General features: G+C 42.1%; 1 protein-coding gene across 2 annotated transcripts in view; it reads right to left on the bottom strand.

Moving 5' to 3' along the window:
- The window catches only part of DENND2B (DENN domain containing 2B), a 178,398-nt gene that overhangs the window by 44,930 nt on the left and 120,035 nt on the right, over window positions 1–13,433 (bottom strand). For both annotated transcript variants that reach the window (XM_060261278.1, XM_060261279.1), the window contains 4 exons: window positions 10,350–10,534; window positions 8,448–8,557; window positions 6,659–6,728; window positions 314–391 (listed from right to left, as the gene is read on the bottom strand). In XM_060261278.1, the coding sequence (XP_060117261.1) occupies window positions 314–391; window positions 6,659–6,728; window positions 8,448–8,557; window positions 10,350–10,534 (443 nt within the window). The remainder of the gene's footprint in view (window positions 1–313; window positions 392–6,658; window positions 6,729–8,447; window positions 8,558–10,349; window positions 10,535–13,433) is intronic.

Genomic DNA, 13,433 nt, shown 5'->3' with positions numbered 1-13,433 from the left:
ATCACCCTAGACACATGTGCCAAGAGTTACAGCTCAGCCAAAATGGTTTTAAAACACAATGGAGGGAAAGCAGAAAGGCAGCCAATACCCACACATCACAGATGTTTTTCAACTCACAGTTTTCTTCAGACACAGAAGTAATAAAGCATTCCTCAATAAAGCCAGTAACAGAGATGATTTGTCCAACACAGTAATGCAAAAGTACTGTTATTAACCACCAAATGAAATATTTATCCTCACAATTCATGAAGTGTAAATGTTTTGGGGAGTAACTAATAAAAAGACGGGCATTTAAATAAAAACAAACCCTTACCTTTGAAAATAAGTCAAAGCAACCCAGGCGGCTGATGACACAATACACTTCAGGTAGGCGTGGGCCTTTTCCACTTGGCTGACAACAGTGAGATAAAAAAGAAAGGCTTGAGTTGCATTATAATGATATGCCTGCTCTGTGTTCTAAACATCCTTTCTTCCTCAATCTAATCACTTAAGGCAGAATCATATTCTAAGGAAGGAATCTAAATGGGTTAGGAAGGCTAATGGACTTTGGGTGTCTCTGTGAAATGGAGAGACTCTGCAACAGTTCTTCAATAAAGAAACACTTCACACAGTATCTGCAACTCGCATCTTTTTCCCTAGGCATACTATAGGTCAGGGGTGGCCAATGATTGCTCTCCAGATGTTTTTTGTCTACAACTCCCATCAGCCCCAGCCATTGGCCATGCTGGCTGGGGCTGATGGGAGTTGTAGACAAAAAAAATCTGGAGAGCTACCATTGGCCACCCCTGCTATAGGTGAAGTCACTGAGGCTACTCATTGAGATTCGGAATGCAGGTGAAGCAGCAGTTGTCGTATCTCCTACAGAGCAGGTGCTACCACACCCCTTCTCAAATCACTCTGCAGGCCCAGTTCATCATCTGTTTGAGTCCAGTTGAGAGTTTCACGCCCAGGAGAAGACAACTGAGCCACACACTTGGTAGAATTTATCTTAGGAGGTCTCATTCTTACACACAGACATGGTTGGTAGAGACACATTTTCACTGTAAGTGTTAAGACTGCAGCATTTCACTGGGGCAAGAGACTGTTCTCCATTCAATCCAAGGAGGTAGCTAATTTCTGTTTATTTGCTGTGTTTCTATAAGTAGGTTTCTATTAGCCTTTCTGAATGTTTTTATCAGTGATCAAACTGCTTGGCAATTTGCACTCGGTTCAAAGGAAATATTAGATTAATGTTTTAACCCAAGAATGACGATGATGGTCAGCAGGTGCGTGTGCTGCTGCAGTCAAAGTCATGAAGAAACAGTTCAGTTAAGTGAACACAGATGAGGCTATTTCTACAGCAAGACCTGCTGCTCAGCTGACATCACATCTCAGAAAAAGCAGAATCCTTCTTTGTCCTTATTAGGTATAAAAACGCCTTCTAAAAGCATCAAGTGATTATATCTAGCATGTGGAATTTGGGTTAAAATCATTGTGTCAAATCTGCAGGAATGCTGTAGCCATGCCAGGAGTCCTGGATAGCTACCAGCTAAGAGCTGTCTTGCTGAGTGCCAGTAAAAACACTGCATTCCTGGGTCATATATAATAGCAGGAACAATAACTGCTCACAGTTTAGTCAAAGGCTCTGGCCTTGTGAAATATTATTCCTGCGTTTAAAAAAAAATATTAAAGGCTACAATGTCATTAAGTTCAAAGCAACACTGAGCATCTTCAGTGCCCAAAATTCTCTTGCTTCATAGTCCTTTGTTCAAATTATTCCCCTTACCAACAGAAGTGGCTCCTTTCAGCTTGCACAGTGATAAAAAATGAAGAACACCAGAGCTGGAAATTTTCTCAATGGCTGGAGCCACTTTGTTTCTCTCAGCTCTGGTGCTGCAGGGGGCTGAACTAATTGACCCTTCAATTCCCTTCCAAAGCTGTGCTTCTAAACAAAGCCCCAAGCCTATCAAAGCTTATAACTATTTCTCAGCCAGTCCCAGAATTGTTCATGTTTGAAAATATATTTAAATATAATATATATATATATATATTTTCATTTAAAACATTTATTAACTACTTTTCTTCTTTACAGAGCTCAAGGCAGCTTACAATATAGATAAAACACACAAAATATATATTAAAACCATAAAAACCAAAATTTAAAATCACAACTCAGGACTCCTGGAAAACAACCAAATGCAAAGATCCACATAACTTCCTTAAGTACATAAGAGATGCCGTGTTAGGTAAAAAAACCCCATGTGATCCCTGAAGAAGAAACAAACAGGGCCAAGGCTTTCCCCTAATGTTACCTTCAGAGATTTTCTGCTTCTGAATACAGAGGTGCCTGTTAGTCACCATAGCCAGTAGCTACTGATAATCTATAACTATATCTGATCACCTTTTAAAGCAATCTTTATACTAGTAGCCATCACTATTTCCACTGAAATCCCATAATTTGATTGCTAGTTGAAATGTGCAGCCCATTTCCCATTCTGAATCATTGAGCACTCCTTAATGGGGATGGGCACAGACCAGGAAAGCCCAATTCAGGGCTTGTGAACTGGGCAGCATCAAACTGAATCAAACACCCAAACAAAACCTGCCCAAACTGAACCAGTTCATGGGGCCCGCTCATGTGTGAATGCCACTTCCGGGTGGCATCAGGCACCACCCTCAGCATGCCTGAGTCATCCTAACGTTACACAAGCACATCAGCCCCACCCCCCCACAACGCCTGTGTACTATTTCTGAGTAGGATTATGGGATTTACTGATAGTGAAAGCAGGGATGACCACTAGTATCAACATGGTGCCTGCATTACCCCGAAATGACACTACCATGATGGGTGAAGTGCTTGCATCACATCCAGATGATGCAGGTAGGCAGGGGTGGTACCCAATGCTGCTGAGAAGTGATATACACACGTGGGGGGTAGACATCTGAACCAAACCAAGAAGTAGCTCAGTAAGAGTTTGGGGAAGGTGCTTTCCCTGAACTTCAGTCTGGGTTTTGCAAACCAGCCAAAGTTTTGTCTGAACTTTAACTCAGGTCTGAACCAATCCCTGCTCCCTAATATTATGGGAGAGGGAGAAATAATTATCTATATCCACTTTCTTCACTACATGCATAATTTTATAACCCTTATCTTTTCCTTACTTGTCTTTTCTTTAAACTAAATATTCCCAGTATTCCTTAGCCTTTCCTCATAGGAAAAGCATTCCGAGTCCTTTATCATCTTGGGGCTTTTCCACGAGGGCTTTTCTTAGCTATCAATTCATTAGCATCAGAACTGTATCAGATGCTGGGCTTTCATATGTCTTCCCTCCCTCCAGTTTTCCAGCTGCCACATCAATTTCTTTTCTTACAGATATGTCTCAGCTTGCTCAAGTTCTCTGAGTGAGGGTGTGTGATCATCACCAGTGCATGCTCATCAGTAGTCACTGGTGGTGGTACAACACCACTGATGAGCATGCACTATATCAATACTGACCCTCTACTAGAAAAGGAGCTAGACATGGGCATGTGTGACAATTGCCATATTGTCCCTGCAGAGAAATTCCCTCCACATTAAGGTTCACACCAAAATGTGGACATTTTGAGTTGATACATTGGTTTTTAAAAGTTTTCCTGTCAACAAACAGCAGGCAAATAGAGAGGAGTCAATTGCTCACCCAGCTAGTCAATTGCTTTCAAGCAGCTGGCACTCTGCAATCCCTGCCAGAGAAAAAATGATACCAAATTCCCTCACCCCATAAAACACCTAATTCCCACAAGAATAAACAAAGTAAAGATGTGCTGGATATCCAGGCACAAGCATGTTTGTATGTTGCTATCAAGGAGTGTTTCTTAAAAATAAAAAAAAAAGAAGACATGCCTATGCAAAAAACAGGGAAATCCTTTCCATGGAGGGAAAGGGGGTGTCAAGATAGCCAAAGCACAAAGGCAAAGAGTGAAGGAAAGAGCAGTGAGTGGTCCTATGCTTTTTGAAGGTATAAGGAAGTAAAGGAACACTGCAATTTTTTTTTCATGGAAGAGAAAGAAAAAGATACCAATTGCTGTAAGCATGCAAGAAGAGCAATGACTGCTCCTGTGCCTTCTTATAACAGTATAGAGATATATCATTACCAGGCAGGTGTTGTTGTTTTTTAAGTCTATCCTTGAAAAAAATCCTGAGGTGGAGAAAAGACAGCACAGGAGGAAGTTGCCCCCAGTCATAGTCCAGTCAGTGGAAAGTGGTGGAGGGGGAGGAACAAAAAGAGCAGGAAGCATTAAACATGTGAACAAATGTGACTCCACTTTGGTAGTAAAAGTGGTCCCAAAAGAGCAGGGGAAAAACAATAGGGAAAATGTGAGGAACAAACTAAGGGCTCAAGAGAGATGCAGAAACCAGGGGATAAACCAACGTAGTCTGAGACAAGAACCAACACAATCTGAATGCAGTTTAGAAACAACTGCCTATGCATTCAGCATGGCGAAGTCTATGCACTTATCTTTTTCAAGTTGGAGGGGCACTGATTATTTATGTATTTATTTCCATCCTGCTAATTCAGTTGTAAAAACCTCTGCTCCTAGTGTAGCAATGTCCCAACATGATATATCTGGTGGAAAGCTGTAACATGAGGTACATTTGGACTTATGCTACATGAACATCCTATAATACAGGGTTCCTGGTGAGAAGACAAAGGGGTTCTGAGGGGCTCAAAACACTAAGAAATCTCCCTGTGCTTTTGTCTACTTTTTGCTCTGTCACGTATAAACTTGTAGATCTGAATTCTTTTCTCTCACTTTGTGTGGTATAGTGGTTAATGTGTCAGACTAGGATCTGGGACACACAGGATCAAATCCTGCCCTGCAACAGAGCCTGCTGGGTGACCTTGGGCCAGTCATTCTCTCTTGGCCTAACCTACTGCATAGGGTTGTTGTAGTAATGATAAACTGGGGGAGGGAAGAATAACGAAAGAAGGACGGAATACGCATGCCCCATCTAAATAAATAAAATATGCCTGCTGCAGCACTTGCAGACTCCCTTTCACTTAATCCAGACCCTTCTTTTTCCTTCCCCCACTAAGAAAAGATTTGCACAGACTGAACTGCCAGTGCCGAATAACTGTCTGTCAAGGGAATTATGAGACTCTAGACCACAGCTTCTGATCCGGGCCCACATGCTTCTGTGCTTCCTATTGCATAACCAAATTTATAATCCTCCCTTACTGCATATGGATTTTTGCATTATTTCTTATGGTTCAGGGAATACACTCCACTGAAATTCTGGGTTTGGCCCAGCAGTGAACTTCCAGACTGTGGGGGGAGGGGGGGGGTGCAAAGATTTTCACCATTTCCCCTTCCTGTGGCAGACCTCTAGTTTCATGAAAGAGCCTCTGGCAGAAATGGCAGCAGTAGTGATTTTGCCCCTCCTCACTCTGGCCACCCATGTTGTACAGCTTTTTGTCCATGCAGATCCCCTCCACCCCCTGGCATCACCCTTCTGGAATTTGCAGGAGGCTGCCAGTAGAAAGCAGCAAAAATCTGCTTCTGCCAGTGCACAACACTAGCAGTGCAAAAATTCCAGTCCCGGACACAAACACTTTCTCCCACTTCATTGGTGGGCTACTGAGCCTTCAGACAGACAGACAACTAGCCAGCCAGGCACTGCATGAACCACTGGCCACCCAGCCAGCCAGGGCATGTCCTGTTCCACCACATGGCAGGCCAGGGGCATCCTGGCACACACACACATGCACCTGCTCTCTGGCATATCAGGCAATAGCCTAGCATTGCTTAGTAGGTGGGCCAACCCTGACAGTACATAAGCAGAAAATGTTAATTCTTGAATACATTCAGACATCAACTTTCTTTAGCAGTCAAGGGGGGGTGTTCAGCTAGATTTGAGTCCACTAACACCTTAGAGATCAATATTTTTTGGGTATAAGCTTTTGAGAGTCAAAGCTACCTTTGTTAGTGAGGGTTTTTGTCAGGTTACAAACACACTGTCTGGTGTGCATGTCAGATACCCACAAGAGAGATCAAGTGTTAAGTTTCTTCTGCTGATAGCTCCAAAAATATAAGTAGGATCACCATGAGGAGAACATAATGCATAACTGATATCAGTACCATTCTCACAGCAGAGGCTTTTTTAATGTGGTGCTTCCAGTTTAACTTCTAGTACACTGTAGTCTGGAACAGTAGAAAAGAGCAAGAGTCCAGTCGCACCTTAAAGACTAAAAAAAATTTTTTTGCAGGCTATGAGTTTTTGAGAGTCACTGCTCTTCTTCAGCGGTACTGGGGTCTTGCTCTTGTTCCAGTGGCACTTGACTCTTGTTATTGCTCTTTTTTATTGATAGACAGAATAACATGGCTACCCATGTTGTCTGAAAACATCCAAGAAAGTGAAGACCAAGCAAGAACAGACCAGAGGGGGGGGGGGAGAAAATGATAAAAAGCAGAAAACTGGAAGTTTCTGCCACAGCCAGCAAAACAAAAAAAGTATAAAATTAAACTCATAGGAATGCTTCACTCCCACTGAATGTCAAAACTGATTTGGTTTTGATTTGTCAAGATTTTCTTTAATTGACTCTTCCATGGAGAAAATGCACAAGCCCACAAGTTAGAACAGCACTTGTCTGATTTCATTAGCATTCTGGGATTTTGTGCTCTGAAAAAAGGTGGACATACTTACTAGTAATCTTCGGCAGTACCCAAACCGTCTGCTGCCATCTTCTCCAGTCAGCATAAAAGAAAAGGTTTCACTGTAACAAAGATTATTTCAGATTTGACTGCAGGCCTTACAAGCAGGTGTAAGATTCACTCTGTTTTCCTTTCAATTCATCAAGATGTCTGACATGTCTGGAGAGATCTTCCAGACAGACAAAACTTGTGGTTTTATCCCACAATCCTGGAGTGGCTTTGACACTAACCAAAGGATTTGTACTCATTCTATGCATGTGCAAACGATTACTCAAAATGAGAAGCCACAGTAAAACAGGATTTGTATATCCTCACTGGAAATTAATTCATTTCTGCCCATTCTTTTGCCTTGCAACTGTAAAACAAAAGACTTCACTTATACTCACCAAGCAATACTGGTTAGGGGTGTGCATTCAGTATGTCCAAGTCAGATATAGATCTCAGTATTTTTTCAGCTATCTGAAACATCTGAGTCCCAATATCCAAAAAATTTAAGACTTTCCAGGACTACCAGATAGCTGAAATTAAAGGGTGTTTAAAGGGATTGAAAGCCCTTTAAACACCCTCAGAATTCACTCATGGCTTTCAAAAGGCATTTAAAGGGACTGTGTTCCTTTGAAATGCCTTTCCTCCCCACTTCCACTGAAATCAGTGGAAGATGGGGGCCCGGTCCAACCTTTTTGAAACTTGGGGAGCTTTTTGAGGAGAGGCACTAGCAGCTATGCTGAATTCTCTACCTACAAAACCAAACCCACTAGACACCCAGATTGATTCTCCATCATGTCCTATGGGAACAATGACTATAAGATATAATGGAGCAGGGAAAAATTGGGATTTCTGAAAAATCTTGAATTTGAATACCTTGTTGATATTGGGATTCAGGGATATTGGAAAATACCAATATTTTGGCAGTTCAATATACCTGAACTCAAAAAATACATTTTTTGCACACCCCTAGTAGCACAAGCATCCAAATTAAACATTAAGATGTCCTTCCAAGAACTGTACCACTTCAGGAAGCATCAGTAGCAAACTAGACATGCAAATTACCTCCCCGCTGAAGCAGGTTCTTACTATTAAGGCCCTGAGCCTGCTTCGGCAGGGAGGGCAGGATATAAATAAAATAAAATAAAATAAATGTCTAGGGGGTCCTGGAATCAGGATCTCCTGTGCTTTTATTCCAGGGCTTCAGAGAAGATGCCTGAACAGCGAGTTTGATGGAGGAGGCATTGCTGGAGAAGGAAACCCTTCACTTCTGAGTTATTTCCCTCACCTAATAACTCAATAGAAGCTGCTACTAGTCCCATAGGGGAAAAAACAGACAGGTATAGCAGTGATGAAAATTACCAGAAATGAACAGAATATTGAGTTCTGATTAAACTTTTCAGCCACATTTGCTTAGAGCTAAACCTTAAGGAAAAATCCCCGTGGCGCAGAGTGGTAAAGCTGCAGTGCTGCAGTTGGAGCTCTCTGCTCACGACCTGAGTTTGATCCCAGAGGAAGCTGGTTCAGACAGCCGGCTCAAGGTTGACTCAGCCTTCCATCCTTCTGAGGTCGGTCAAATGACTGCCCAGCTTGCTGGGGGGAAAGTGTAGATAACTGGGGAAGGAAATGGCAAACCACCCTGTAAAACGTCTGCCGTGAAAACGTTGTGAAAGCAACGTCACCCCAGAGTCAAAAACAACTGGTGCTCGCACAGGGGACTACCTTTACCTTTAAACCTTACAGAAGTATTGTAATACATGCAGTCCACTTTCGTGGTTGCTTACAAGATGTTTTACCTGTTGTAGTCTGACACTGGGTTCCAGTCCTTGGCGTCTGGAAAACAAAATTGGGGGATGGCCTTGAGCCGTTCTTCTGCTTCACGAACTTGTTTCGTGGGCCTCTCTAGCTGCAGTTGAAGAGATCAATTAGAAGCAGATTCTAATTTAGCTCCAAAATAAGGGGCAAAATACATTACAGGCTCAATAGGTGCCAAGTCACAGATCCACAACCTGACTTGGAATCAGACATACATCAGAGGAACTCACTTCGAACAGCTCTTTCTTGCTTGGCACTGTGATGGGGAAGAAGGAGCTTCCAGTTTCCCCCCAACCCCACTTTTGCCAACACATAAACAGACCAATTAACTAAAAGAAGAAAGTCCCCCAAAACCTGTAGTTGGTGCAGACAAAATGTCTGAGTTCTAAGCAAACTTCAAAATTAAGTAAATACACAAAGTCACAAAAACAGAAGATATAAAATACAAAACAAACAAGGTGCTGTTTTGTTTAGACTAATGCCCATAAGTCTGACAATGTATTGTCTATAGACCTTGGGCCAGTCACACACCCTCAGCATAACCTATATTACAAGGTGGCAGTAAAGATAATATGGGGGGAAAGGAGAATGATATAAACCACAGTTGGTCCCCACTGGGGAGAAAGACAAGGCATAAATTAAGTAAAAAAAATTGCCTGTTCTGTGTTTGAAGGCTCAGATTTCCTCCATAGCACATAGTTTTATCAGCTTCAGCTATGGCTGTTCCAGAAAAGCGTGATCTGACCACAGTGATCCATACTGCCATCACTTTCAGTTGGATTACCGTACTAAACTTTAAGCAGGACTGGCTTTGAAAAAGATCCAGAAATTCACCTGGTTTGAGATGCAGCAACCAGGCTATTATCAGGGGCTGGATACAAAGACTGCAACACCTTTGTGCTGACAGATCTGCACTAACTGCCTGTTTGCTTCCAGGAACAAGTCAGAGTGCAGGTTCTTACTGTTAAGGCCTTGAACAGCTTAGGGGCAGAGCACTTGAAGGACTGCCTTCTTTTGTTCTGTCCAGCCTATCAATTAAGATTCTGTTTCCACACTGCCCTGAGCCTGCTCCAGTGGGGAGGGTGGGATATTAAACAAACAAACAATGTCCTGGCTTTTTTGACCCTGTTTGCTAAAGTGAGGTGGGTGACAAACAAATACAGAGCTTTTTCAGTGGTGGCACCTCACCATTGGAATGTCCTCCTCTTTAAGGCTTGCCTGGCACTCCTCTTTACCCAGGCTTTTAACTTAGGGTTGAATCTTTTTAAGCTTATTTATGGCATGCTTCATGTCTGAAGCCTGTTTAATGAATATCAGGTTGCTTAATGTTGTTTTTATGGCTTAATATTGATACTGTTGTTGTTATCTTACTGTATTGTTTTTACTTTGTGAGCTGCCTTGAACATGTCTCTGGAGAGGCTGCACATGAATTTCAAAATAAATAAACTTATTAATTAAGAGGAGCAATTCAACAAAAATTTGCTATTTTCAGTGACAAGCCCACGATCAGCATCCTCTTTGGGTCTGCTTTTTCATGATTTTGAAAATGAATACTTTTTGACCATGAGCAAAATCTATTTATATGAAAACATACAGAGATGTAACAATTGTGGAAGTTGTTTCCCACAGAACACTTGATAAATCCAGCTATTTTTTAAAAGCAGATCAAGACCTTTCTGAAGTGGAAGGGGTTATGTAGAGACAGGTATGCAGAAGGAAAATATAGTACCATGTCTATTTCCTCTGTCCCTGGCCTTTGCAAAGAGATTTTTTTAAATTATCCATGTTTCAGCACATATACTGGGATTCATAATTATGACTATGGCAAACAGATCTAATGAGAATAATGAATAAGTACCAGCTAACATATTTCTTGTTATTACCTTTGGAAATTGATATGTTACTTCAGGGAGATATGAATTTTTTGAGGGTTTCTTCTTGAGGGAAACTACCACAAAATATTCGAACAATTCACGTTCCTGCCATTCAATCAGCTCCAGTTCCAAGGTCCGGTAACTAGGGGCTCTTTTCAGCATTGACTGGATGTGCATAAGGCGCTGGGTGTGAGCTAGTGTTACAAAACAATCAAGAAGCATCAGTTAGCAATGACCTCACAGAGGTCTCACAAAATTCTGCATTCTTCTGGGATCTTAACTCTTATCTTAATGCCATACATTTCTAATTCCCACATAAATCAGCCTGTTTTCAAGCACAGAACTTGCAAAGGTTATCTAAGCAAATTAAAGTATATAATTTATCTCCATTAATACAAGTTCCAGTCAACTGCATGACCCCAAGAACAATCAACTCTGTATCACAATCCACATATTTATTAATAAACAGGTATAAACAAAATCAGCCCATGATAGACATAAAATCAGTTCTGAACTGCCAAGCATGTTTTGACTGAAGTGACAAAAATCTCAAATGACAGAATCATTTACATTTCCTAACTTCTTCATATCATTCACTGAAATAGCATTTCTGTTTCCTTGCAATCTCATCAAAGCAAATGAAGATGCACACCTGAGAATCAAGACACAGATACATGGAACTTGCAGTATTCAGATATTCTTTTTCAGAGTTCCTAATCCTCTGGAGAATACAATATAAAAGTATAGTCCCTTGGCCAACCTGTATAACTCAGATGAGACATTGCATTTTTCTAGATGAAAAGTTGGCATACACACTCACACTCCTATCCTAGATGCTACCTTCACTTGCCTTTTCAGGAGACACCCCAGATATCTACAGCAGAAGCTAGGGATACTCCTATATGTCCCTCAGGAAATATCTTAAGTTTTTGTTTTCAGGACAGCATTTGGCTGTTGGATGTGAATTGCTGTTATTAACATGATTGGAGAGGCCCGTGTGGCTGTTTTCTTCTTATATGGTTGTTGTTTGTTAATTTCATGCTTCTTACTGTTTTTAATAATGTTATGTATTGGACTTCATGTTTGGTGTGAAGCTTTCACATACACCCGGGCAGTGGCGGGAAACACTAGAGACACCTTGATACATCTCATGATTTGGATGCTAGCAGCAACCAATGAGCAGTCTTGGCACGAAACTTGACTGCCATGATTTGGTATGGGAATCTGAGGGGTGGTTCTTTTGCATGCATATAAGTGGGGTCGCAGCCCCGCCATTTTGTCTTAGTATGTAGTTACCAATGAAGCATGTTCCTGTTTGAACTCCAATGCATCGAACCAAGTTTTTAACAAATAAGTTGCTGCAGCCCTCCTCCCCCCTGGATACTTTGTGGGGTGTTAAACTGGAAAATATAATTATGTCATCACTATATCTAGAAAGCAATACAGTGAAGACAACCACAAACAAAGTAAGAGATTCTACCATGTAGGTGGCAGGACAATATGACTTTGCAAATTATCTAAAATAAAAGGATAGGTGCATACATACACAAACCTGGCCCAATGAAGACTATCTTCATGGAATGCTGAGAGCAGCTGAATGTGACTTAAACAAAAAAAGTGTGTGTGTGTGTGTGTGTGTGTGTGTGTGTAAAATTAGGCTGCTTGAGCCCTTGACATCTTATAGCAGGGATGGTCAAACTGTGGCTCGGGAGTCACATGTGGCTCTTTCACACATATTGTGTGGTTCTAGAAGCCCTCACCCCTGGCCCTCTATGCTGGCCATCTTGGAGAAGGTATTTCTTTCTTTAAATCACATCTCCAAACCAAACAACCAGCAGCTTGGAGAATGCATTTAAAGTTAAAGTCACTTTCTTTCCACTTCTCCCTCCTGCCTCCTCCCTTCCCTTGGGGAGGGACGGTGGCTGAGTGGTACAGCATCTGCTTGGGAAGCAGAAGGTCCCAGGTTCAATCCCTGGCATCTCCAAAAAAGGGTCCAGGCAAATAGGTGTGAAAAACCTCAGCTTGAGACCCTGGAGAGCCGCTGCCAGTCTGAGAAGACAATACTGACTTTGATGGACCAAGTGTCTGATTCAGTATAAGGCAGCTTCATATGTTCATGTTCCCCATCTATTTGCCTGCCTGCCTGCCTGCCTCCCTCCATATTGTGGCTCTCAAACATCTGACATTCATGTCTTGCAGCTCTCAAATATCTGACATTTATTCTATGTGGGTCTTACATTGAGCCAGTTTGGCCACCCCTGCACTATAACATACATGTCCTGGGACATCTGCTCAGACACTGTCATGATCCTAGTCCTAGTGAGGCCTACAGGCTCCACAGAATCCTGTGTAAGTGGCTAGTGGGCCTGTATCTCCCAGGATCCCTTCTGTCCCTCTGATTGGGTAACAGAGTTTTTGGAGGGGAAACTGGCCCAGAAGAGGCGGAACCTGGGAGGAAAACATAAAAGGCCAAGCCACAGACAGGGTATGTTCTCTCTCTGGAAAAGGCTGCAGGAGGGTCCCCTCACTCAAGGAGGGTAAGTGAATTGGTTTGAATTAGAGAAAGGGAATGTATATCTAGCTGTGTTAGGGGTTTTCTTTTTTGTTTTTTTGTACCAACCTTTACTGTTTGCATATTCACTGTGCACTAAGAAGTTTTACAACCCACTTATTGTTTTGAGCACTTATAATAAACCTGTTGTTATTGTTAAACTGCCTGGGTCCTCACATCTCTTTGGTCATGGTTAAAAGGTACTTGCTAATAGGGAAGATACAGGGATTGGGTGGGTGCTCTGGCCCTCCCGTACAGACCATTACCGAAGTGGTGGCAGCCAGCAGAAAGCCCTTCCTGGTCCCCTGCTGTGTGACAGACATAAAGGAACATTTTCTCAAAATTTGTTCCTGGCCAGGAATTAAGATCATAGAGAGAGTCCCTCTTGATTCTCTCAGCAACCAAAGAAGCTCACCTGGTACGAGTACAAGCAAGGGCCTTTCCAATGGAAGTCCCATGATCATGGAACAATCTCCCCAGGGAAGTGAATCTGGAAAGGTTGTTCCATAATTTCTGATCTTTAGGAAGCAGTTCTATTCATG

The sequence above is a fragment of the Heteronotia binoei genome, chromosome 21 (genome assembly GCF_032191835.1).
Source record: "Heteronotia binoei isolate CCM8104 ecotype False Entrance Well chromosome 21, APGP_CSIRO_Hbin_v1, whole genome shotgun sequence".
In the NCBI taxonomy this organism is placed as follows: Eukaryota; Metazoa; Chordata; class Lepidosauria; order Squamata; family Gekkonidae; genus Heteronotia; species Heteronotia binoei.
Note: the sequence above shows the minus strand (reverse complement) of the source record. Positions and strands in the feature narration are given on the sequence as shown.